This window comes from Dysidea avara, chromosome 15 (assembly GCF_963678975.1).
Source record: "Dysidea avara chromosome 15, odDysAvar1.4, whole genome shotgun sequence".
NCBI classification, from domain to species: Eukaryota; Metazoa; Porifera; class Demospongiae; order Dictyoceratida; family Dysideidae; genus Dysidea; species Dysidea avara.
This window is the reverse complement of record NC_089286.1, coordinates 7,893,220-7,920,565: the sequence shown is the minus strand read 5'-3', so window position 1 is coordinate 7,920,565 and position 27,346 is coordinate 7,893,220. Positions and strand designations below refer to the sequence as shown.

Genomic DNA, 27,346 nt, shown 5'->3' with positions numbered 1-27,346 from the left:
TAAGAAAGTTGGAGCAATAATAAGGCTGCCTAATAAAGAAATCACTGCTTATGTTTATGCTGTAAGTTCAGTGTCCTATAAAATAGAGGTGGCCACTATAACAAGGTGGTCTTATTATAGAGGTAGCTATATTTATAAGGGATTTACTGTACAACTAATGATATTACAATCTATTCTTTCAATTTTACTTACTGTATAATAATAATATTAGGTCACAGATTATGATGATAGTTTCCAATCTTATATATGTGTATAATGGATGCAAACAACACAGTTATTCATACACATGTACATGTAAAGTGGAATCAAAATGCCATGTCTTAGTGATATCCAAAGCTTCTTGGTCTTAATACCTAGATAGCTGCTTCATATAGTTGCATTAGAGTAGAAATATCCTATTTTAAGTTGGCCCTTATAAAAAGGTGGCGTTTTAAGGTAGCCGCTAAGATATGTTACACTACATATCATGTTTGAATCATACTTTGAAAGGGCAAGCCTACTACTGACCACTTAAAGGCCACCTTTATATGTTTGTACCTATAAACAATGCCTTTGCTGGAAAAGTGTACACTTCTAAAACCACTATGCACTGTCTTATGCGTCAAAAATTTAATGGAATAGAGTGGAAAGTGGCCACCTGTATAGAAAGGCCACCACTCCATAATATAAGGGCCAATTTTAAATTGTTGCTATACACTTATGAAAATGTATTAAGCAGCTATCTGCACATTAAGGCCCAGAAATTGTGGCCCTAAGGTAACTGGCTTAAACTCCATACATCAACTGTATCATGATAAAACTACTTAGATAGCAATGTAGCTCATAATTTGATTCTATAATGAGAATCGTAGAATCATAGAAATATATGTTCCATAGAAATTACATTGTACAAAGGTTCACTACAGTAATTTGCACACTGATGCATATTTATAGATTTAAGTCAAATCAAGAGTTCATAATATATATATTATAAACTCTTGGTGAAATACATCAATAATCAGTTAAAGAAAGGGTCAAGGCGATTAACTTTAAAGTTAAATTAGAGTGCTATAGTAAAAGTTGAGACTGAAAGTGGTGCATATTGCATTTCAGTCTCTACAATCATTCACATGTAACTTTGATATGCAATGAAATCTGATGTATTGATATCAGTACACAATTGAATTTTTGAAGGTGTAAGTTGAAAAGACTGTTAATACTGCATCAGTCATTCATTACTACTTGTTAGAAAAGCTCTAGTAGATTACAATATTGAAACATTCATGCCTGTGTTAAGAACAAAGAATGCAGCTACATAACATTATGTTTTATTTGTAAGTGTTTCAAATTACAGTGGAACTTGTCTTAGTGGCCATCTGTTGCAAAAGGCCACCTTTCTATTAAGGGCCAACTTTAAATTGTTCTAGTAAGACATGTATGCACATAAAACTATATAAATAGCTACCTGCATATTAAGGCAAAAAAATTGGCCCTGATTGGCTTAGACAGTTTCCACTATAGCTACATTAATTTTGTGTATCAAAATACGTACTTGCATATCAACAATCAGCATTAAATGGTAACAGTAGCAGTAGTAGTTGCTGTAGCTAGTCAAAATGTCATCAAGTTCAATATTTCACTACTGTATAATAGACTTGGCGTCATAATCAGAAACAATATACAACTGAGCTTGATAAGGGGTAAATTACTTGAGTATATATAAGCTTTTACTGGGTTTTCTTACAAAACATGAACAAATTAACTTTACTAACAAACCAACAATGTATAAAATTATTGTGACATCAAGACAAACGATAGTCTCGCGTGGCCAGACCGCTATTTCAGCGCAGGGGCTTATCGATTAGAGATTATAAGCGCCCGTACTGAAAAGGGCAAGGAAAAGGGTCTGGTCCAGTTCGTATAGGCAAGTCGTCCTCAGCACCTTCGTCAACACTTGGAGTGCTGATCAAAGGTACGTCATCTGACATTCACAATTATCCATATGCGGCATTCAAACGGGTAGGTCAATGACGTAGTGACCATTGGGATGACATGGCCCCAATCAACACCCAACACCACGTTGTTGATTCTGTGAACGACTTGCCTATAACATTATAGTCATTTATAGATTTGAAGTTTGTTTTGTCTCATTATAAGGAGTTTTTTAAAAATAGTTGTTTCAATACTGAATAAAGACGGGGTTAGAATAGGTAGTATTGGAACACTATTTTTGCTGTGCACCACGTAGAGAGTTCAGCTACAAACAAGTGACCCTGTAGAGACATCAGCTAGAAGAGGTTACCTTGTAGAGAGTTCAGCAACAAAGAAACCATCATGTAGAGAGTTCAACTACAAACAAATCACCTGTAGAGAGTTCAGCTACAAACAAATCACCCTGTAGAGAGATCATTTAGAAGAAGTTACCTTGTAGAAAGTTCAGCTACAAACAATTCACCCTGTACAGAGATCAGCTAGAAGAAATTACCTTGTGGATAGTTCAACTACAAACAAATGACCCTGTAGAGACATCAGCTAGAAGAAGTTACCTTGTAGAGAGTTCAGCTACAAAGAAACCATCATGAAGAGAGTTCAGCTACAGTATAAACAATCCTGTAGAAATATCAGCTAGAAGAAGCCACCTTGTAGAGAGTTCAGTTACAAAGAAACCACCATGTAGAGAGTTTAGCTACAAACTAGTGACCCTGTAGAGACATCAACTAGAAGAAGTTACTTTGTAGAGAGTTCAGCTTAGGCACCAGCCTATTATGCTGGCATAATTTTGAGCATAATAGGTTCCTGAAAGCATCAAGCATAATGCTAGCATAATAGGCAGAATAATTGTCATACTGTAAGCAAAAATGCATGCCACAGAAAAAGGTTGACTTACAATAATAGAACAGTTCATGCCACTCATATGGCATTAAGTAGTTATTTGACATGACTGTTATTATAGTTTACAATGTAGCCAAATTCTTAATGCACAACGAGTACATTTCAGTTGTTCATAAGCCAAAGTTTATCATTATCCATTAGAAAGTAACAACACATGGGAACTGTAGCAAAAAGTTTGAGCATAATTATGAGCATAATAGGCAAACTTTTTGAGCACTGCAGCATAGCATAATAGGCAAAATTAAAAGCATAATAGGCTGGTGCCTAGTTCAGCTACAAAGAAACCATCATGTAGAGAGTTCAACCGCAAACAAGTGACCCTGTAGAGACATCAGCTAGAAGAAGTTACCTTGCAGAGAGTTCAGCTGCGAAGAAACCATCATGTAGAGAGTTCAGCTACAAACAAATCACCCTGTAGAAATATCAGCTAGAAGAAGTCACCTTGTAGAGTGTTCAGTTATAAAGAAACCACCGTGTAGAGTGTTCTGTAATAAATAATATTTATATGTATTATATATATATAATTTGTTCATTTACTGATAAAATCAGAAATATTAACATCTGCTTCATCTTTTTTTCTTCCTGTGGTAAAGAAAAAAAGATAGGTTAAAAAATCCCCATTTGTGGTATACAAATACAAAAAGAAGTGAAATCTAATCAAAAACAGCTAAGCTATAAAAAAGGTGTGGCCCCCAAAAAAGGCCATGGTGAAAAAAGATGTGAAACCCAAGGTGGCGGCCAAGAAATGGCTGTGATGGTAGGTTAATGGTAAAAATTTTAATAACGACAATTCAGGTGAATTTTGTGCCAAGACCAAGCAGCACCAAATTTACCTGAATTGTCGTTATTAAAATTTTTACCATTAACCTACCATCACAGCCATTTCTTGGCTGCCACCTTGGATTTCACATCTTTTTTCACCATGGTCTTTTTGGAGGCCGCACCTTTTTTTACAGCTTAGCTGTTTTTGATTAGATAGTATTATATAAAGTTACTTGCAATTGGTATTGCATCTTTGCATACTTGAACCATACAAACAACAGTAATTACAAGACTACACATTAACATTTATAACTCATGATCTACTATTGGTTCCAACTTTGAACTCACAGTGATGAATGACAGGTATTAGAACAACATGAAAACCAAAATAAATTTAATTAAAGAATATTTAATTTTGAAAATTAAGATCAAAGGAAAAAGCTACATTTTTGTGGTTTGACCTTTTCCTTTGAGCAATTATAAAATGTTATATATCACCTGAAAGAGAATATAATATGGATTTCAAAAATCTAACCTAAAAGTTTCTATGTGAATTGCAAGCAAAGTTATGGCCATTTTATTGAAGATGTGTAAGCGAAATAAAATTTTGAGCAGAAACTTTGAATGGTCATAACTTAAAGGGAGCCAATGAAATGAGCCAAACTATGGTGTGAGAAAGTTTCTTGAAAGGGTCCATGTTTTTGCCAAATTTCATGAAAATCGAAAGGGGTCCGGATTTTTTTGTTGATTTGGTATGGAATGACCCAAATGGCAAGTCATGCTGTAGAGAGTTCAGCTATGTTACAAGTTACCCTGCAGAGAGTTCAGCTACATTATAATTACTGGTAGCTAGAGAGTTCAGCTACATTACAAGTTACCCTGCAGAGAGTTCAGCCATGCTTCACCTTTGGCTACATTGCCAAGTCTTTCTGTAGGAAGTTCAGCTATATAGAAACAAGTCATCTTGTAGAGAATTCAACTGCAAACAAGTCACCATGTAGTGAGATTAGCTATGAGTAAGTCACCCTGTAGGTTGTTCAGCTATAACAAGTCACCCTATAGATAGTTCAGTTACATAGCAAGTCACACTGTAGAGCATTCAGCTACAAACAAGTTTCCCTGTGGATATATTGTTCAGCTACATTACAAGTCATTCTGTGGGAAGTTCAACTGTATTACAAATCTCCCAATAGCTATGTGTTATATACAGATTATCCATTATAGAGTTCATAATGTGGAAAGTTCTGCAGAAGCTATGTTACAAGTTACCCTTTTGGCGTGTAATATTTCATCACAACTATAATTTTAACAATAAGAAATATTTCAAATTAAATTTTTTTTCTTCTCTTAATTCTTCCTACAGTAAAGACAAAAAAAAAGTAAGTAAAAATTCAGTTTTAAAGCTTGCAATTAGGTGTATCAGGGAAAGTTTAGTCAGTAGTGGTATGTAAAAAGTTAATATATGTATGTAATCTCAATACTAGCAATGCATAACAGAATGCAAAATTGCTGGTACTTGCAATACACAAATGCTTGACTCGACAAAGCTCTAGAGCATCAAGCAGTATCACTTGGTAGTAACTTTACTATACTGTAGATTATTGTATTAGAATGTATCTCAGGTAAAATTTTGCACTACAAGCAATCAAAAGGAAAAAATTATGTCCACTTAATGGTTGCAATAACTTTGTTATAGTATTGCAAATGAAATTGCTATTTCAACTTCTATGTGGAATACATAGCTTGTTAATTTTATGCAGATACATAGCTTTGTCTCTGATATCTCAAAGAAATAGAGAAAACATGATCCCAGTGACATGCTATTTAACTCCACATGCACTTTGAGAAGTCATAAAACTATTAGAAATATATGGAAACCCTGTGCTGTGGAATGATCATCGATTTACTATGTAAATAGGATTGAAGAGTAGCAGACTTAAACAAAACTCCCTGCATATGTGTTCATACATGTGTATTCAATTTCACAGTAGATATTTGTTAAGTTCTATCATAAGACTCAAGTCTAAAACACCAAGAAGATTGTTGTTAATTTGACATCAAAACTATGTAGATATGTGGTTATTATACCTCCATGGCCATCCTTTTAAAATGCTAACTTTGTGAAATACATGTACAGCTACCTCAAACGATATTTGTAATTCTCACTGCATGCAGTTATTCTTTACACATTTTTCCACATGTGCACATGTTTTATGTATTTGGTTAAGATTTTCTTCATGATTAAGTTCCTTTTATTGCTGTTCCTGAGTTTTCTTATGTTTGTCTGTATACGTAGTAATGGGGACTAGATATTAATTTAAATTGTGTATTGGAGTCAGAGCAATTGTTGTAGGCTTAAACAATGTTGTGCATTATGGGTAATCCTAATCATTAGTCACAAGTTCCTGTCTTGTGTATACTGCATTATGTAATGTAAATCACCTGGTTTTGGTGACTTTGCAAAAGATCAGGCAGTGAAAGTGGATAGTGTAATAGTTAGTTGAGTGCCTATCTGGTATCTGCTGCTGCTGGCTGCTGCTGACTGCTGGCTGCCGAATGCTGCTGCTGCTTACTGCTGCTGGCTGCTGCTGCTGACTGCTGCTGGCTGCTGCTGGCTGTTGCTGCTGCTACTGCTTCTGAGGCTGAATTACAGCAGATATATATTAAAGGATAAGTTGTAGTTGGATCTAAAACCAGGATGTGGTCTTGGTATAATGAAACTGATAGTTGAAACAAAAAGTTGAGAAGCTGAAAGTAGAATTAACCACAAGGTTATTGTAGCTCCATCATGCAATACAAAGGCGTGTGTTATTGGTGTCTATTATGTCATTGTATGTAATACTTGTTCCTTAATATAACATTTGTATGGGCATATAAAGCAATCAATACCTTTTATGGTGTTAGTGTGGTGGCTGTTGATTGCTTTAAATAATGTCATTCACACAATTCAGTAACAGTTGTATAATTTTCTGTCAGTGGCTTACACTTTTTCAATGACTTTTAGTGGCTGTTTGGTAGCAGTGTTAGCTGCTATTGTGGCTGTAGTAGCTGGTGAAGTGGACAAACAATATGGCTTTATTCCTACACTACCTGGAGAATCTTGTAGAGATATTTACCAGAAGAATCCATACTGTCATGGCAAGTCTGGCTACTATGTGATAGTTATTGGTACTACTCCTAACTTTGTATACTGTGATATGGAGCTGGAATGTGGTGGAGAGAAAGGTTGGATGAGGGTAACTGATATTGATTCTGCTAAAGATTCTTGCCCTCATGGATGGAAAAAGATTACTAGTCCTGTTGCAGCTTGTAGAGCTCCTAGTGATAATGCTGGATGTTATTCTGCTCAATTCTCAACTCACCAAGTTCCTTACAGTAGAGTATGTGGAATGGTGATAGGTTACCAGAAGGGTACCCCTGATGGTTTTCGAGCTATTTACTATGGTACCAGATCTATTGATGGCCCATATGTTGATGGAGTTTCCATAACTTACGGTACACCAAGGAAGCACATCTGGTCTTATGGGGTAGGTTTTAATGAGTATGGACATAGCAGTAGTTGTCCATGTGCCAGGCATGGTGGTACTTTGCCAGCATCATTTGTTCATGAGAACTACTACTGTGAGTCTGGATCATATGGCAATACTCCTGGTAGCACATATTTTAGTGGTGATCCTCTGTGGGATGGTAAAGATTGTCCTAGTGAAAACAGTTGCTGTTCAGAACCCAACCTGCCATGGTTTTATCGTCAACTACCACTAGCCAGTGACATGAATATTGAAGCTAGGATTTGTCGGGACCAGAACTTCCCAGACGAAGGTGTCCTGGTGAAGGAAATCAAACTGTACATTCAGTAGGGAGATAATTTAGTGACTTGTTAGCTGACTAAGTAGTTCATATGCTAGTAATTCACTTTTGGTAGGTTTAGGCCAATGTGCAGTATCACAAGATTAGTTGTTTTTACATTCATTATAGCACCATAGTACTTGGTCAGTTTCTAGTGACTAAAATTGTTGTAAAGAAAATTTTTAAAAATGCAAGCATAATTTTGCACCAACTATGCTGACATAATTGCTAAGCACAATAAGCTGGCTACAAAGCATCAAATGCAAAAAAAAAAGTGATCTGGCTGCATCAGTGGGGAGTTTAGTTCAAGAGGCAATCACTTCAGGCCTTGGTCACTTTTCTGAAGTTTAATGGTAGTACTTAATCCCAAATCAAAATTTGATCAAGTGATCAAAAAGCTACATCAAGTACCGGGTGATCAAAAAAATAATACAAAGCTGAACATTTTCAAGATTGTAAGTAAAATGTGAAACACTCATGCAGAATGACAGTAAAAGATTTATGCATTAGCATAATGTTATAATTAACTTCTTGGTTGATTATTCCCACACCTTGCAGAAAAAAAGATCAATGTACTCTTATAAAGCAGTCACAAACTTTAATATAGTAGTCAGTTAACACTGATATACTGTAATAAAATAATTAGCTCTTGATCATAATCTAAAGCATAAATTTGAACATAATCGGCTTGATTTTAGAGCATTGCTCAAAAGCATAATAGACCTTTAAAAAAGCATAATTGGCTGAAGCCTTCTCAAATTGTGAGGAACATACAATCAACTAGTAAACTTACATACACGATAAGCACATGGGAACTCTGCTTACTACAAGGCAAAGGCTACATTAAGTATGTACATATGTATGTAGTTAGTGTGGCTAACTATTCATGCGTATGCTTCCATGCAATTATTGTACAATAGAGCAGCAAAGTAGTCATGCTTAAACAAGAAGAGGAATGATGATAACTGAAAACGATGCTGAGCCTAATGACCAAGTACGTTTGACCTGTCACTGTAAGTATATATATATATCATTCCTGTTACAGGTCAACTGGGGTTGACTCAAAATTGGCTTGCATGTGATCCTTATACTTGGTAGAACAACTGTGTAAATTACTTAAATCGCTACCCATGCCACATATACCATTAAGCGGTTGTACTGTTCATAACACACTGGCTCAATTACTATGCAATGTCCTAAAGTTGACAAAATATTTCCGAATCTCAACTGGTGTAATTATGTAGGGATATTTGCAGAAGTTGTGTTCATTTTCTCTGACCAGTCTCGTCAATCACAATAATTATGCTCGTGTGTTAAATGTACGTACATGAATGCATGCCAATCTGTTTACTTCTTCATTCATGCAAAATTGTTCCTATACTGAAATGTGTATATATTCATATATACCACACTGATGCTTTCAACATATTCAAGTACCCTACTAAATCCATTGATTGTGCATATGTTGATGGAGTTTCCATAACTTATGGTACGTCATCAAATACCATTAACCAATGACAACAATTTTGAAGCTAGGATTTGTCATGATCAGTGTTTTGGTGAAGAGTATTAAATTGTATGTTCAGTAATTTATAAAACCATAATTGAATAACTGCACTGTCTGCATTAGCGAGTAGTTGACTCTATAGTCTATATAAACTGTAGTTACGCAGTTTCTAAGCATGTAGTGACTACTTTTAAGTTTACAGACATAAAAATGCATTTGTTATATTCTAAACAAGTGGCTTATGACTATGGCATACGCATGTAAGTACAAGCTACCACGTGTACATGCTGCAATCAATAATAAGGCTAAGAGGTATAATGTTGTTCAAGACAATACAATATTCAAGTGTATACAGTAGTAAGTTCATATCACATAATTATCTCCTATTGTTACATAACATTTCAATTCTGTAATGTTGTATAGAAGTATCAACACTACTCAATTACCTAAATCAGCTAGCACTGTCAAAATCATCAGAAGTAGTTGGTGACTAAAGAATTCACACAACCAATATTATCAGAGCAGTGGTAGATCTAGAAGGGGGTTTGTGAAATTAAGTATAGGGCTATGAAGCATCTGAGGACAATTCTACGATCATAAATCTGCACACCTGCCTGGCACATAAGGGAGTCTTGTCATACTGCTGAAGGTGACTGGTTGGTACAAGGCTGCAAGCTGTTACTAACTCTTTCTGGAGCAAGGTCAGGGGATGGTGGAATGTTCAGCTCATTAATGCTCACATTCACTGTAAATTTGTGGTTAGAGTTATATACAATTGGTAAATGTTCTTCAAGTAGCCATGCATTGTCATTTCCACTGACCTTATGCCATTCCTCTCTAGAAGGCCAAATCCTCAATTTGGCTTTGGAGGAATTCCCCTTATATAAACTACTGGGTGTGTCTGTTTTGATTGTGGTATTGTTGTGTACTCAAAAGTTAATGATGCAATAAATTAACTTTGTTTGTATGACATACTTGTGGATTGCCTTTAATTAATGGTATATACTGTATACAATGGTGTACAAGTTAGTCTTAATACTTACAATGGCTATTAGACAGTTGGTACTTAGTAGTGGTGTTAATTGTTGTTGTTGCTGTTGTGACTGGTAAGGTTCACAAAGACTATGGATTTGTTGACACACAACCTTGTAGAGCTATTCACCCAGAAAAAGCCATACAATCATGGCAAGTCACTAGTTCTGGATTACGCAAACAGAAATAGTCCAAGAATGCTTCCTAGTGGAACACCTGACACCATACTTGAAAACTACTGTTGATGTGCACACACATACGGTTTTCTGGAGCTAAGGTATGCTCTAAACCAGTTCCATAGATTGCCCTTGATGCCAAGTGAACAAAACTTAGTTAATAACTTGCTATGTGAGGCTAGGTCAAACACAACTTCTGCTAGTGGCTAGCACAGTTCAGGAAGCTTTAAATGCAAACAAATGATATATCTAAATTTCAAAAAGGTCTTAAAGCAGACATGTTTGGTAGGAAGCCAAACTGGACATTTGATAATGTGTGTGTGCGTGTGTGTGTGTATTAAAATGGCATTGTTTCATTATATTAGAACTTTAGACACTATATGCATAGTAATGAAATAGGACAATAATTGTTCACTGCTGCACAGTCTCCAGATTTGAATATGGGTGTGATGGAATGTATTAACCATTCCTTGGGAGAGAAACTCACTGTTAGTTAAACATTGAGTGAAAAGATGATGGAGTGGATAGCATAGAACAGGTGCACATGCTTTCCACACCTTTGGACTGATCTGGTCAACTCTTTGGGCCTTCTTAGGATCAAGGGAAATAAGAGCATTGTAAACATCCTATGGAGAAATGAAAATGCTTTCCAGGATACTGTTTATATAGTTGGTGATATAAGATGTAGAGGATTCCATAGTGAAAACCGAGAAGTATTGGGAATCACAATGGATAACTTTATTAATAGAGGATGAGCAGCCGGTGGCCTCAACTCCATCATTACTGGGAGCTATTTCCAATCTCCTTAGTAGATTTTGGGCAAAAGTGTTGGGAGTTTCAATGATGTTTGGGACAAGTGTAACATCTTGATCATCAAGTAGGTTGTTATCCTCCATTTCTATGTCAAGAGGAAAATGGAATGTGAGAAGTACGCACAAATTATATTAATGTGTGTGCATGTGTGTGTTATTTACGCATTGGTAAAGAAAAGCACCACTCTGCCTAATGGCTGTTGTATGTATAATATAACTAGCCATAGGTGAGGAACGCTTTTCTGAGCCACCATGTACATTTCATACTTCATGTAATTCATCACATAACAATGCTACTCAAAAAGAGGATGGAGAAGAAGATAGAAGTGGAGTGACACTTGTATGCTGTGGTTGTGTGCAGGTATGTTGCTTGGTGTTTATATAACTGTACTCACTTTTAGCTTAGGTGGACAAAGGCAAGTTGATAAATTAAAGATAACTGGAACAGATTTTTTAATGGTGAATATATCATGGCATTGTAAACATTTACAGTGCAGGGGCGTAGGAAGGATGGGGAGGGGGGGGGGGGGGGGGGTGTTAGGAACCCCTCTGTAAAATTTAGACTTTTGAGTTTACAGCAGGACTCTAACACACCATTTGGTGTGGCAGGACAAATGAGTGAGTAATAGTGTATGGCACAGCACAACCATTGATAAAGCTTGCATTCATCTCTCAGGGAAGGATTTACAGAGAAAGCACGAGTCCTCTTGAAAAGATCGATATACTCTAATAGAGCAGTCACGTATACAGTGGAACCTGTCATGCTACAACCGGTCCCCCCAAAATCGGTCCCCCCCGGACCAGTTGCAGCAACCATACTTGGTCCCCCCGGACTTCTTGCGGCACTGCAACTTGTCCCCCCCAGACAACTTACACCGCCACAGTTGGTCCCCCTCTGCTATAAGTGGTCCCCCTCTGCCATAAGTGGTCCCCCACTGGTTTTATCATAGACTCGATCATAGATCTTTGAGAAGGCGTAGGGCTAGGCACAAAATGCCCCACTGTGCCGACCTAGCTTCCCGTTCCACTGTGGCCTTCGAGGTGGCCTTATAATTACTAGTATGCGTACGTGTTATACAACTTCGGATCGAGATACTCTAATAGAGCAGTCAGTCAATACTCTAATAGAACAGTCACCTAACATCTACAGTTGCATTGTTACATTTAGCCTGCTAAGGATATCTTGCAAATGAAATGTATGCGATCTTGTGTATGCCATTCTTTAGGGTCTATAATAATAATCTGCTGGCATGATTGTCACTTTGATGCCCCTATACAACTCTTGAGTCCACATAAAAAGCAGTATGATCCAAACCATTCAAGATATTTTGTTCTGCAAAAAGCTTTATAGCGTCTACATGCATGGGGCACAGATCCCTACATATACTGGTGATAAACCCTGGATCAGCTCAGTGCTGTAAACATTAGGGTTAAAAACACTATATAGCTAGCTATATACGGTGGAACCTCTCTTAACAAACTCCCCGAATTAAGGACACAATGGAAATAACCTCCATAATCATGACAAAAATTTTGGTCCCAAACGGTCTGGTCAATACATTTTTACCTCTGAAAAGAAAACCTCTATATTACAGCAAAAAGTGGCCAAAAATTCTGGGTCCCACAATGTCCATAATAGAGAGGTTCACTGTACAATTAAACTTGCAGCTTAATGCCGACAAGATAAATTACATATATATGACATAATAACAAAATTTTACTAACTATTAGTGTTCACAGTATTGAAGATGACTGGCACAATCCACTGGCAGAGCATATAATGTACCCACATCCACACATTACAGCTACATTGTTATCTAAATGATTATGAAAAGTATAATGGCTAAATACACATCATGTAAATGCAATTATAAGAGGTTCTTGGAAAGGTAACCTTATGACATTGACATGAAGCATGATTGAATTAGGAGCCAGATTTTCATACAAGTACAGTAACACCTTCACTGATCCCATGCACAACACTATAATGCAGTCCACGATGAGCTGATATTGTAGTCATTAAGTCACCAGGAAGATCAGTGCCATCTGAATCAACAGCTATGTAGCAGTTGTAAACTGGAACTGCAATTTCACCATCTATAATTAAAGTACAGTTTGAGCTCTTTACAGCTATTGACCATTATCCTGCATAGTCAAGGAGTATAATGCACAAGTAAAGAATGTCATAATATCAAGCAAAAGAGATACCAGATATCATTTTCAAGGATAATTGTTTGTAATGATCATGTGATCAATAACTAACTTATTCACACTTAATTAATAATATTATTTTATATTGCATGTATACTCTATTAGAGTCTTGCAACTTTGAGTGGCCAGTACAATCTTCACAATGAATTGTGTGTCAGTGCTTTTGTGAAGTATTGTTGTGAACATGGTAAAACCTTTCCTGTATAACCATGTGACACCCACGATCCTGTGTAAAATGGTGAAAGTAACTTAAACAGTTGCATGGACATCAAGTGCATGAAGCTTTCAGATTTGGTAATTAGCTATTTAACTTGATTGGTAATCATCCTAACCTATACCTACCATAGCACTGGTCAACATTGAGGGTGGTCTGGTCATAACACTGATGCTTTCACACATTTATGGGTGAAACAATGGATATCACTAAATGAAAATTTTGCCAATGCTGGTATGAATCTTAACTACATGCAGGATTCAAGAAATGGAAAGCGTTGAAAGTACATAGCACTGACTCATTATCACAATAGAAATAAAATTAAAATACAATTCCTCCTTTTCATCCCAAAAAATTCTTGTACAACTCATTCAACTTGTCTTTATCAGTGACCTCTACTGATTCCACACACACACAAGTCTGCTGACAACTGTTAAGTAACATCACTGAGTATACAGTATCTGCTGTAAATGTATACCTGATTTTCTACATACGTATAAGTCCTAAAATGTTAATCCTTGCTGGTTGTCACAATCAGTTGCTCCAAGTGACTGAAAAGCACATCAAGTTAAATTAAAGTGAATAACAGATTTTAAAATGGAGAATCTACATAACTGAACAAATGATTTCTTATTTTCAACTAGCCAAGTTGTGTTTTTACATGCATGCTGCTTAGGCTCATTGCCCTTTTTGCAGTAGCTTTGGTTATTCTCTGCTATGTAGGCTTGAGCTATCATGCTTTGAAAGTAGCCTATTATGCTTTTGAGCAGTGCTCAAAAATCCAGCCTATTATATGCTCATTTAAACATTAATTGTTTTTGAACATTGAGAGGTGGTCAAGTTTGAATAGCCACCATATCGATTTTTGAAACTGAGGTAATAAATGCTACAGTGTTTAACCAAGTAAATAAGGTATAAGATATGACCAGTATAGAACAATAAAACCATTGTGTGCGGTGATTCAATTAAACTATTACATGTCACACTTTAAGTTTACTAACTTATTGGCTTGTAAGAACCACTTAAGGTCACCATACTGCATTAGTTCTATATAGTATCATTAATCATTATGGAGAGTTTGAAGTTTACACACTAGACTAGTCTTAGACTAAGAATAGAACTCTTCAGCTATAGCCTGCCTGTATATACCATTTTCGATGAAACTGACATTTTAGTGTATGCTGGAATGTTCAAAAAATTATTGTTTATAGCTATTGAAGCCCGCATATGAGGCGTGAAACATGCAGCTAGTAGTTCCCGATCGCTGTCCAAGTCTATATCCAAGTGAATTAATGGTTTTCACCATTAGTATAGAACAGCTGTCTAACCCTTACGCAAGCCTAAATCAGAGTATAGAGATTAAATCATGTTTTATTATAGAACTGAGAGAACTATAGCCAACTGTTCAGTTGGTGTGTCATGCATGGCCTCTGGAAAGTGGAGATGGTAAATTGAGCATTACAAGTTACACCAAAGTGATGGAAGTTACCTAAGCCATGTCATAGTGGTGACTGTTCTATTTGACTGACAGCTCTATTAGAGTATGTTTTGTTAGTATATTTGAAGGGGGGGGATCGAAAGGGACACCGGTGCCCACAACGCGCCACACGAATTAAGAACCACGCGTGCAAATGGAGTTTCTATAACTTATGGTTATTGTTGTTATTATCTACTTTACCAGTTAGGCACTGGAGGGTGTACACAGAAGGCAGGTGTAAGAATATAGATCATGTATGCATTACTCAAATTCCGCTTCACTACTTCAAGACTCATATTTTGTGGAGGGCAGTGCGTTTTGATCAAGACGTTGAACTAGTAGTGACTGGGAGGTTGATAGTGGAGATTTCATTGGGGGAACCATCTGTAGCAGGGCGGACCATCTGCAGCAACTTTACGTAGTCCGGCCGGACTACTTGAGGCACGGTAGAGCAGCTCAGGTATTTCCGACCACCATGTACTTTCGGACGCAATATTTCCTAGAGGAACAACAAGACTCGATCAATTATTACAATATTATGAAGACCTATGACTATAACCTCCATATATAAAATATAAAAGGATTCGGTAGTATCGTCTGGCTGCAGTGACCTCGGAAAGCCACTGTCCAAAAACGTCGATGCTCGGACAACGACATGCGCGCTCGGACCCCACCCTCTACACCCTTCCCATGCAACTTCAATAGCTATTGTGTGGTAGTGATTGATAGAGCTAACCTTGAGCTACCCCATGATATAAGCAGATTAGATTTTTATTAACTGGTATTGTAGATAGCCGGTTTTTCCCAAAGGTGGTAACTTGATCAATCGTCGGACGCAAAAAATCATTATATTTTCGGACTTTTCATTTATTTGTGATAATTTTGGTATTTTATGACTTTCAGTAAAGCACTAACTTACAATGTTTTAAATGCAGTAATTTAAACACAGGTATAGGGTGTTTTTGTCAATTTTAGGTGGAAGAAGCCAAGCTACATATAGCTGTATTATAGTACGTCTATACAAATTAGCTAAATAAGGCCACTTCTCTACTCATTTGACATTTTTGATATTGTTTAAGTCAATTTCTGGTAGTGGAGGTCAGCAGTAAACTACAACAGTGTGTGAAGCCTCGCTACCGCATATATGACTGTTCTATTAGAGTAGTTTATATTTTGAGCAAATTTTGCTGTTTAAATTTTACAGGTTTTCGTGTTTGCATGACCCAACGTCTATGACTTGCTCCAGAACAAATTCTAGGAAAATACAGGAGCTTACAACACGAAAGTTAACAAGTGAAATTCGCTCAACCAATAAACTACTCTAATAGAACAGTCATATATGCGGTAGCAAGGTTTTGCACACTGTTACAGCTTATTGCTGACCTCCACTATCTGAAATTGATTTTAATAATATGAAAAATGTGAAATGAGTAAGAGGAGTGGCCTTATTTAGCTAATTTGTATAGACGTACTATACTACAGCTATATGTAGCTTGGCTTCTTCCACCTAGAATTGACGAAAAACGCCCTATACCTGTGTTTAAATTGCTGCAATTAAAGCCTTTTAAGCTAGTGCTTTACTGAAAGGCATAAAATACCAAAATTATCACAAATAAATGAAAAGTCCGAAAATATAATGATTTTTTGCGTCCGACGTTTGATCAAGTTACCACCTTTGGGAAAAACCGGCTATCTACAATACCAGTTAATAAAAATCTAATCTGCTTATATCATGGGGTAGATCAAGGTTAGCTCTATCAACCACTACCACACAATAGCTATTGAAGTTGCATGGGAAGGGTGTAGAGGGTGGGGTCCGAGCACACATGTCGTTGTCCGAGCATCGACGTTTTTGGACAGTGGCTTTCCGAGGTCACTGCAGCCAGACGATGCAACCGAATCCTTTTATATTTTATATATGGAGGTTATAGTCATAGGTCTTCATAATAGTGTAATAATTGATCGAGTCTTGTTGCTCCTCTAGGAAATATTGCGTCCGAAAGTACATGGTGGTCGGAAATACCTGAGCTGCTCTAGTTGGTCCGGCCGGACCACTTGCGGCGGGGGACCACCTGCAGCGTGACAAACCTCTCTATTACGGACATTTTGGGACCCAGAAGTTTTGACCACTTTTGTTGTTATACAGTGGAACCTCTCTTAACAAACTCCCCGAACTAGTTAAGGACACAATTGAAATGATTCAGCATAGAGCAGCTCACTTTGTATTGAACCAACCTTGGAGAAGGAATGTTAGAGATAGTATTAGTTCATTGTTGTCATCACTTAAGTGGCCAACCTTACAACTTCGAAGAGAGAGCACTCGTCTAATTTTACTTTATAAAATAATCAATAATATCTTACAAATTCCAACAAATTATCTACCCCCCTAAATCACAGTGGCGGATTTAGGGGGGTTTCAAGGTTTCCACGGAAACCCCCTTTAAAAATGATTGCGTAACAATTACTGAATGTTTTAATTATCGCGGCGTGCATCTCGATCGAGATACTCTAATAGAGCAGTCACAGTAGCTACTAAAGTAGTGTGTAGGAAGTCATTTAATATATTTTATGTACTATTACTAGGCTGTGACCTTTTTTTTTTTTTTTGGTCTCACCTTACCAAACCAGACGATGTAGTGCAAACTTTTGCGTATCTCATGTCAATATATATCTCCACCTTCTAAACTGGAAACCCCCTTTATAAATTCCTAGATCCGCCACTGATCACCAATTACTACCACCAGATCAAGAAATGACATGAAGTTTCTCCATTACCAGCCTATACCATAGACTGTTTTAAGTGTTCCTTTTTTCCACGCACCATTCCCGAATGGAACCGATTGCCTTCAGATATTGTTCATGCCGATCAATTAGATAGTTTCAGAACTTTGCTGAACAGGTACTATAATTCATATTTGTAATTGTACTTGTAAATTAGCTTCATGCTCCAGGTGGGCTCTGCTAATCAAATATATATATATTTTTAAATAGAAAAACCTCCATAATAAGGACAAAAATTTTGGTCCCAACAGGTCTGGTTAATACATTTTTACCTTTGAAAGAGGAAACATATAACAGCAAAAAGTGGCCAAAACGTCTGGGTCCCAATTAAAATGTCCATAATAGGGGGGTTCCATTGTATAGAGGTTTTCCTCTTTCAAAGATAAAAAATGTATTAACCAGACCTGTTGGGACCAAAATTTTTGTCCTTATTATGGAGGTTTTTCTATTGTGTCCTTAATTCGGGGAGTTTGTTAAGAGAGGTTCCACTGTACTCTAAATAGAACATGCCTGTAAATATCCATATGTTAAGGAACTTCATTAGTGGAGTTTTTCAGACATTCTAACATTAAAAGCAAAACCGGCTGAGCATGACCTTATACTGCTATAGCTTTGGTGTGCATGTGTATAAAGATATATAGTCTAGAACTCCAGTAATTTATCACCGTTGGGCATGCAGAATGAATCCATGCTATGCATATTTGTAGTTATAGTGTTTTAATTGTAAGACATTCCATTTGTATCAGTGGTTTCATGGTTCCTATACCAGTTACAGATTACTACAGCGGCGGAGGAAGTAGTTGATATGAGGGGGGGGCTCCGTTGAGCTGACCCAGACTTATTTCTATAGTTTGGTAAGGTGAGACCAAAAAAAAAAAAAAAGGTCACAACCAACTGACAAGAGTTTTCCACCTCACCAGCTACCATTTCTAGCTGATAAACTACATAAAAATCCTTACATAGCTCGCTACACACTGACTACTTTATTAGAGTGACTGCTCTATTAGAGTATCTCGATCTTTATTATTATTATTATTATTATTAGCGCTTTACAGTGTTTATCACGGTCTTCAAGAAACTGAGATAATTTCGGTGTGATATCATTCTGAGGGGGGGGCTAAGCCCCCCCTCAGTAGACCGAAGGCCCCCCCCCTTTCCGCCGCCTATGGATTACTATATGTGTCTCTATAGCTATGTTATGCTGTTTGTTTCCATGCACCAGGTAGCTTCATCTAGTACTACCAGGGTGGGGACTATTCTACGGAACGGAACGGAACGGAATGGAACGGAATGATGGACTAAACCACGGAACGGAACGCTTTCTCAAATTGAAGCTTGCAACTTACCATTGCTGAAACTTCCCTTATAAGTTAGCAGTGGCATCTCCAGTGGGTGATTAAACATAAGATAAAAAGAATTAACGGATCGATTGTGGATTTTTGTTGGTTGTCATTAGTAACGAAGTATTATTGTGGGATGAGCTGTATCAGTGATGTTCATCCATACGGAAGGGAACTTTATGTGAGCTGTTTTTCTTATTTAGACTTTAGAAAACAGTCTGGGCCGATCTTTCAAGTCATAAGTCAGTGTATAAATAAAGCAAGTAGGAAGATACTGGTAACAGGAAAGAGCCAGCTGAATTAAAACTTGAAGAATTTTGTGCAGTGTGTGAGGGGCAAATATTTTGGCAGACCGCAAGGAGGGTATATTCTGCAACATCACTGAAGTGTATGCATGGAGTTATTTATATATTAACAGCTGGTGCAATGGACTAATGCCATATTCAATAGTGAGCTGATTTTATCTGTTGCACAATTCAAGGATGTGTCTGACTGCTAGCCTTGAATCAGGCTAAATGCCAAAAGTCCAAGATCAGCCAAATCTCTATTAGGCCACTCCAAATAAATTCTCTGTTTCCCGTCCTGGACTCAAGCATATTTGCATGCGGGCGGGCGGTTCATTTCCATTATTCATTATAAGATTGACAGCTTTTCAAGCCATTATTTGCCTTGCCCAATCATAAAAAGCTGCATAAAAGTATGCTTACACTTGTTCCTTCCTTTTGAGGTTGCAAAAATAGCACAAACGTGAAGTTTGTGCAGACTTGATAGCACTGCTGACACGTGAGCTGACATGGTTTCAAATGAGCCTGTCAGTATGCAACAATAACCGGAAAATAATGGAAGAATACGGAATAATGGAATATAATAGAGCTGACAGTAAGTAGATGCAGGCGGTGGACAGGAAACAGAGATTTTATTTGGAGTGGCCTTATAAGCCGCATGTGAAACCATGCCTGTAGCCACCAGGCAAACGTGATTTGGATCAGGATGTGTGTGTAATTTCAATGTATCTAGTCAGACCTGAAATGGAACACTCACATTAATTACATACCACCTAAAGAATCCTAGAATTTCTTAAGTGTAACATTTCACATGCTTCACTTCAAACAAAACAGGTTAAATTTGTTCGTCTATTTTCAAGTGATTCCCAGTCCAGCTGGTCCGTGAAATTACAATGGGATCACATGTATTTGTTACAGTGCGGGCTGTCCTGTGTTGGATCTACTCTAGAGTTGAGATTTCAAGGTAGACTCACTGCCAATCTACTGACACTAGTACTGTTGTAGCATGTTTAAGTGGAGGACAAATGAAATAGTAATGCTAGATTATTTACGTATACAAATTTTTCATAATGAAATAGATATCCCATTTTGATTTGTACTTCCACTTTGCAACATATTCAAGAACAAGAAGCTACCACACTTAATCTCCAACCAGTCATTAATTAACCAAGATCTCACTAGTCTGTAATTCACCTTACTGTAGTGATTTTATTGATTCATCTGTATGTTTTCTTCATTTTCCTTTGAAGTTGTACCAAGAGTTCATAATAAGGTGGAGAGTGTCTAACTTGAATGCATTCACCAAACACCCTGCTTAAAGTAACACCTCGGCCTTATTTCAGAACAAAGGCTTTACCTTCTTCAGCAACACTAATCAACAGTTTTCTATCCCCCAGTAAAGGTGTTGATTTGATGAAAGGTGAACTTTACGCAGGGTGTTTGTATAGGCCATACTGAGAGTTAGACACTCTCCCCCATACAAATCAGTACTACAAACTCTTGGTTGTACAGTATAGGTAAACAAAGATAAGTTTCTCTCCCATCTTATTCTAGGATTTCTATTGACAAGGAAAATTCAATTATTTGTATACAGGCTCAAAATTGAGAAAATATAAAGAAAGTGAATTAATATTATATAGTCAGTTTGCTTTTGGATATTTAATGCCTCCAACCACAACAAAAATTCGATGAATCCATGCATCTCATCACTGGTCGTCTGAACATTCTGAAAGTGATACCTCACTCAATCAACCATATATTGTTTATTAGACTGAATAAAGTCATGATTACCTAAACAATCACTTAATTAATGTTTTATAATTATCCTATTCCATTTTCCTGGAGGTTCCACTGATAAAATGCAATTTCAGCAATGATAGCAGCTAGCCAAGCTGCAAGTTGATTCAGAAAGCATTCCATTCTGTAAAATAGACCCCATCCAGGATTCAACTCAGTACTCAGGCTGAGATATCTGACAATAGTCCACTACTCTGTTAATGAATCATTGATGTTCACACAATATAGCCTCCTTGAGGTATCTGAATGTTTGCTCCTCACACACTGCACAAAATTCCTTTAGATTCTGCTTATACTGAGTTGATTCAGCTTGTCACCATACTTGTTTCCTTTGTAGTGTAGCTATACACATACTGATTTATGCCGATTAGAAAGGCTGGGCCTCAGACTGTACATTCTAGAGTCAAGTAAATAAAAATAACTCACATACTAGTAAAAACAAGTCATGCATTAAGTTCCCTACTTGATATATCCGAAGATGAACACACTGAGTCAGGTATTCCCACAATTAGTACTTCGTTACTAATGACAACCAACAAGAACCCACAATCGATCCTTAAATTCGTTTTATCTTTCTTGGGGTACGTTTGATTACCTGCTGGAAGTGCCACTGATAACTTGTACAGCAATGGTAAGCTGCAAGCTTCAATCTGAGAAAGCATTCCGTTCCGTTCCGTTCCGTTCCGTAGAATAGACCCCACCTACTACCAGGGGTATTTATATGCATTATAATTAATGCACTGTTTTGCATAAAGTTGAGTTTTGATTCATTAAAATATTGAAAGTCTCTCAGCAGCTCGGTGCTGCGCCCCCAGACCCCTGCTTCTGGTAACTCAATACTGCTGTTGGAACCCCCTTCAAAAAATCCTGGCTACACCCTTGCAGTGGTAGTAGTAAAGTGACTTAATGTGGTTGGCACAAGCTGACAAATTCTTGGCATTGTGGTAAACGGCTAAAGGACATAACAAATTAACAACTGTTTGTCAATAGAGTTAATTAATTACCTGTTGTGGGGCAGGGAAATTGCTTAGCCAGACGGTTCTGTTGTATATACGGTAGCTGGTTTGGAAGAGTGGCTTTCTTGTTAGGTGTTGTTGGAAAGCTATTGAAATGGCTAAGAATTAAATACCAATGACAGTTTAATAACGTACTTACATTGACTTTGTCATTTATTATAAATCTATTTATAGCATTACAGCTTGAAAGAGATTCCATCCTATTACACCACTACTGCAAGACCTACTAGGAGATTCCATGACATACACTACATTTACCCTCCTCATCGACAGATTCATACAAATTCAGTTATTTTCCCTGTACAATCCATGATTGGAACAGTCTCCCTATCAGAATCATGGAATCTAAATTCCTGGAATCATTTCTATTAAACCTGAACCAATAAAATTAGATTATGTAAATTTGTGTATGTAACTTTTAGCTGGACAAATCAGCATAAGCTGCCTGTCCAATAACTAAATTCAAATCAACACATTATGGACCAATAATAGTGATAGTTGATGTCCAGACAAACCACTGGTCACTATATGGGCCAAGTCAGTAGTGGCATGTCGATAGTTAATATGTATGTTATTGTAACTTCAATACTAGCTTATGTATAACAGAATGCAAATTGCTGGTACTTGCAATGCACAAATGTTTGACTCGACAAAGCTCTAGAGCACTGAACAGTGTCACTTTATAGTGGTTTTGCTACTGTAAATTATTGTATTAGAATGTATCTCAGGTAAAATTTTGCACTACTAGCAATCAAAAAGAGAAAATTATGTCCGCTTAATGATTGCAAGAACTTTGTTATAGTATTACAGCAAGAAATTGCTATTTCAACTTCTATGTGGAATACATAGCATATATATGCAGATACATAGCTTCGTTTCTGATATCTCAAAGAAACTGAGAAAACATGGCTCTTGTATGGAATCCCAATGACATGTTATTTAACTCCACATGCACTTTGAGAAATCATAAACCTATTAGAGATTCATGGAAACCCTGTGCTGTGAAATAACCATGGTATAGCTAGATTTGCTGTGTAAAACAAATTAAATAGTGAACTTGTGATATTGAAGAGTAGCAGACTTAAACAAAACACCCTGCATGTGTGTTCATACATGTGTGTGTTCATACATGTGTATGAGCTTTATCCGCAATTACGTCACAACGCGAAAATAACGCAAAAATGGCGAAAAGTGTGGGGGCCAAGTGGGATACTTTGTATGGAAGGGATAACGTTTCAAGATGTTCCACGTGAAGAAAGCATGAGAAAAATCTGGTGAGGCTTATTAACTATCTTACTATGTAGGGGCACGCATTTTCGTACTTCTCGAGTAGTCCTACGGTCTGCTTTTGGTTTCTTCCCAATGGCTTTCTGTACAAAAGGCCCCCACACTTTTCGCCATTTTCGCGTTGTGACGTAATTGCGGATAAGGCTCATTCAATTTCACATTAGATATCTGTAATAAGTACACTTCTAAAAGTTTGATTCACAAGAATCAAGTAAAAAAGACCAAGTTCTTTACTTGACATCAAAACTATGTAGATGTGTGGTTATTATACCTCCATGGCCATCCTTTTAAAATGCTTACTTTGTGAAATACATGTAAAGCTATCCCAAATTAATGATATTTTGTCTGCACGCAGCTATTTTTTGCACATTTTCTTTCACATGTGTACATGTTTTATGCATTTGGTTAAGATTTACCTCGTGATTAGGTGCCTTTTATTGCAGTGTGAAAAATTTCTGAGTTTTCTTATGCTTGTCTGTATTCATAATAACGGGGACTAGATATTAATTTGAATTGTGCATTGAAGTCTCAAAGCAATCAGCTATTGTATGGCTTAAACAATGTTGTCATTGATACCGGGTCTGGTTGTTGGGGAATCCTCCAAGGGTAGTCCTCCAAAAGTTCCAGTACCAGTGGGAATCGTAGTTGGGTTTTCCACAGAGGTGTTATTAGTACTATCCTCACTGCTTGGTTTCTCACCTTGGTATGGCAGCAATATGTCAGGCACCATGGAAGGTTGGCAAACCCTAAAAATGGTTTCCCAGTTCTGCATGAAGGCATCCATCGCCTTCGCTTCTGAGTATGCATGGGGGTGGTAACTAATTATTAGTCACAAGCTCCTGTCTTGTGTAACTACATATTGTAAATCACCTGGTTTTGGTGACTTTACAAAAGATTAGGCAGTGAAAGTGGATAGTGTAATAGTTAGTTGAGTGCCTATCTGGTATGTGTGTTTTGCATAATTATGAAACTGGAAGTTGAAATTAAAAGTTGTGAAACTGAAAGTACACATGGCTATTGTAGCAGCTCCATCATGCTACTCAAGGGGATGTGTTATTAGTGTCTATGATGTCATTGTATGTAATACTTGTTCCTTAATATAAAATTTGTTTGTACATATAAAGTAATCATTGCCTTTTATGGTGGTAGTATGGTGGTTAGTCAATAGCTTTTAAATAATTTCATTCACACTATTCAGTAACAGTTGTATGATTTTCTGTCAGTGACTTATACTTTTTCAATGACTTTTAGTTGCTGTTTGGTAGCAGTGTTAGCTGCTATTGTAGCTGTAGTAGCTGGTGAAGTTGACAAACAATATGGCTTTATTCCTACACTACCTGGAGAATCCTGTAGAGATATTTACCAGAAGAATCCAGGGGCGGATCCAGAGTTTGGAAAGAGGGGGGTGAAAAACAGTTGAAGACCAAAAAAAAAAAAAAAAAAAAAAAAAGGTCACAACAATAATAGCTAGTGATCCTTTACCAAATATATCATGTCTGTTATGTAAAATAAAATCCTATTTATAGCTTCATAGGTAAGCTACACTGCCTCATGAACATTGTGACTGCTTTATTAGAGTAACTGACTGCTCTATTAGAGTATCTCGATCTTGTATGCAATTTCTTGAAGGGGGGGGGGGGCATTTGCCCCAAATGCCCCATCCTGGATCCGCCATTGGAATCCATACTGTCATGGCAAGTCTGGCTACTATGTGATAGTTATTGGTACTACTCCTAACTTTGTATATTGTGATATGGAGCTGGAATGTGGTGGAGAGAAAGGTTGGACGAGGGTAACTGACATTGATGCTGCTAAAGACTCTTGCCCTCATGGATGGAAAAAGATTACTAGTCCTGTTGCAGCTTGTAGAGCTCCTAGTGATAATGCTGGATGTTATTCTGCTCAATTCTCAACTCACCAAGTTCCTTACAGTAGAGTATGTGGAATGGTAATAGGTTACCAGAAGGGTACCACTGATGGGTTTCGAGCTATTTACTATGGTACCAGATCTATTGATGGCCCATAGGTTGATGGAGTTTCCATAACTTACGGTACACCAAGGAAGCACATCTGGTCTTATGGGGTAGGTTTTAATGAGTACAGTCGATTGCAGAATTGTTGAAATTTCTCTTCCCGTGCCGTAAACATTCCGTGGGCTAGAAAACTATTTGTAGTGACGCCGGATCAGCCGGATTGAGGAAAAAGATTAGTGTGGTTCAATTGCTGTTAAATCCGTGGCAAGGACAATAAAATTTACTCACAAGGAGGCTTACGGAAACACTCACGGTACGGCATACTTTTTTCAAGAATTCTGCAATCGACTGTATGGACATAGCAGTAGTTGTCCATGTGCCAGGCATGGTGGTACTTTGCCAACATCATTTGTCCATGAGAACTACTACTGTGAGTCTGGATCATATGGCAATCCTCCCAGTGGCACATATTTTACTCGTGACCCTCTGTGGGATGGTAAAGATTGTCCTAGTGAAAACAGTTGCTGTTCAGAACCCAACCTGCCATGGTTTTATCGTCAAATACCACTAACCAGTGACAACAATATTGAAGCTAGGATTTGTTATGATCAGAGCTTTCGAGATGAAGGTGTCCTGGTGAAAGAAACCAAACTATACATTCAGTAGGGACATAATTTTAGTGACTTGTAAGCTGACTTAGTAGTTTATGTGCAAACAGTTTACTTTTGGTAGGTTTAGGCCAATGTACAGTAACACAAAGATTAGTTGTTCTTGCATTCATAGCACCATAGTACTTGGTCAGTTTCTAGTGGCTAAAACTGTTGCAAATAAAAAATTTTAAAACTCCAAGCATAGTTTTGCACCAACTATGCTGACATAATTGCTATAAATAAGCTGACTAAACATCATATGCAAGCAAAATAAGACACTTTCAAATTTTAAATAAAATGTGCAATGCTCATGCCAGAATGACAGTAAAAGATGAATACCTTATGCATTAGCATGAAATGTTATAATTAACTTCTTGGCTGATTATTCCCACACCTTGCAGGAATAAGATTGATGTACTCTCTTATAAAGCAGTCACAAACTCTAATACAGTAGTCAGCAAACACTGATATACTGTAATAAAATAATCAACTCTTGATCGTGATTGTGATCTAATTTGAGTATAATCAGCTTGATTTTAGATCATATTGGTCAAAAGCTTAATAGACTTTTTAAAAGCATAATTGGCTCAAGCCTTCTCAAATTGTGAGGAATATACAATCAACCAGTAAACTTACATGCACGATAAGCATATGGTTGGGTTTTAGATTTGATTATGATGTGTGTAGAATTAAGACAAGTGCATAAGTTGGTTGGAATCATGAGAGTTAGTATCTATTTGTTAGTTGATTTAGCATTAGGGCTAGACAAGGATTATACAGTGTGAGGGAGTTCTGCTTACTACAATGCAAAGGCTACATGCAATATGTACATACATCCGTATGTAGTTAGTGTGGCTAACTACTCATACATATGCTCTCATGCAGTTATTACACAATAGAGCAGCTAAGTAGTCATGCTTAAACAAGAAGAGGAATGATAACTGAAAATGATGCTGAGCCTAATGACCGGCAAGTACGTTTGACCTGTCACTGCAAGTATATATCATTCCTGCATGTTACAGATCAACTGGAGTTGACTCAAAATGGGCTTGCATGTGATGCTTATACTTGGGAGAACAAATCACTACCCATGCATACCACATGTACCATTAAGCTGTTGTACTGTTCATAACACACTGGCTCAATTACTAAGCAATATCCTAAAGCTGGCAACATATTTCTGAATCTCAACTGGCATAATTATGTAGGGATATTTACAGAAGTTGTGTTCACTTTTTGTGACCAGTCTTGTCAATCATGATCATAAATTATGCTTGTGTGCTATTAAATGTATGTACATGAGTGCATGC

The 27,346-nt window shown here is 37.2% G+C and overlaps 1 protein-coding gene across 3 annotated transcripts; it reads left to right on the top strand.

The window, feature by feature from the left end:
* Positions 1 to 1,835: 1,835 nt before the first annotated feature.
* On the top strand, positions 1,836 to 26,355 carry LOC136245570 (uncharacterized). Of its 3 annotated transcripts, none has more exons than XR_010695942.1 (2): positions 1,836 to 1,951; positions 2,003 to 2,378. XR_010695942.1 is itself a non-coding variant. In XM_066037083.1 (2 exons), exon 2 carries the CDS (start codon positions 6,831 to 6,833, stop codon positions 7,488 to 7,490), a length of 660 nt encoding a protein of 219 aa, XP_065893155.1. In that variant the 5' UTR covers positions 1,840 to 1,951; positions 6,638 to 6,830; the 3' UTR covers positions 7,491 to 7,702. The 3 variants fall into 3 exon arrangements, 2 of the variants coding, with proteins under 2 accessions (XP_065893155.1, XP_065893154.1); XM_066037083.1 differs by lacking the exon at positions 2,003 to 2,378 and adding an exon at positions 6,638 to 7,702 and having other exon boundaries at positions 1,840 to 1,951; XM_066037082.1 differs by lacking the exons at positions 1,836 to 1,951; positions 2,003 to 2,378 and adding exons at positions 6,297 to 7,207; positions 25,770 to 26,355.
* Positions 26,356 to 27,346: the final 991 nt, after the last annotated feature.

Bases quoted from the DNA above. Each gene is read 5' to 3' on its own strand.
- LOC136245570 (XM_066037082.1), top strand. From the start codon at position 6,627: ATGACTTTTAGTGGCTGTTTGGTAGCAGTGTTAGCTGCTATTGTGGCT. The intron at 7,208-25,769 runs GCATGGTGGTAC...TCCATGTGCCAG, and splicing joins AGTAGTTGTCCATGTGCCAG to GCATGGTGGTACTTTGCCAA.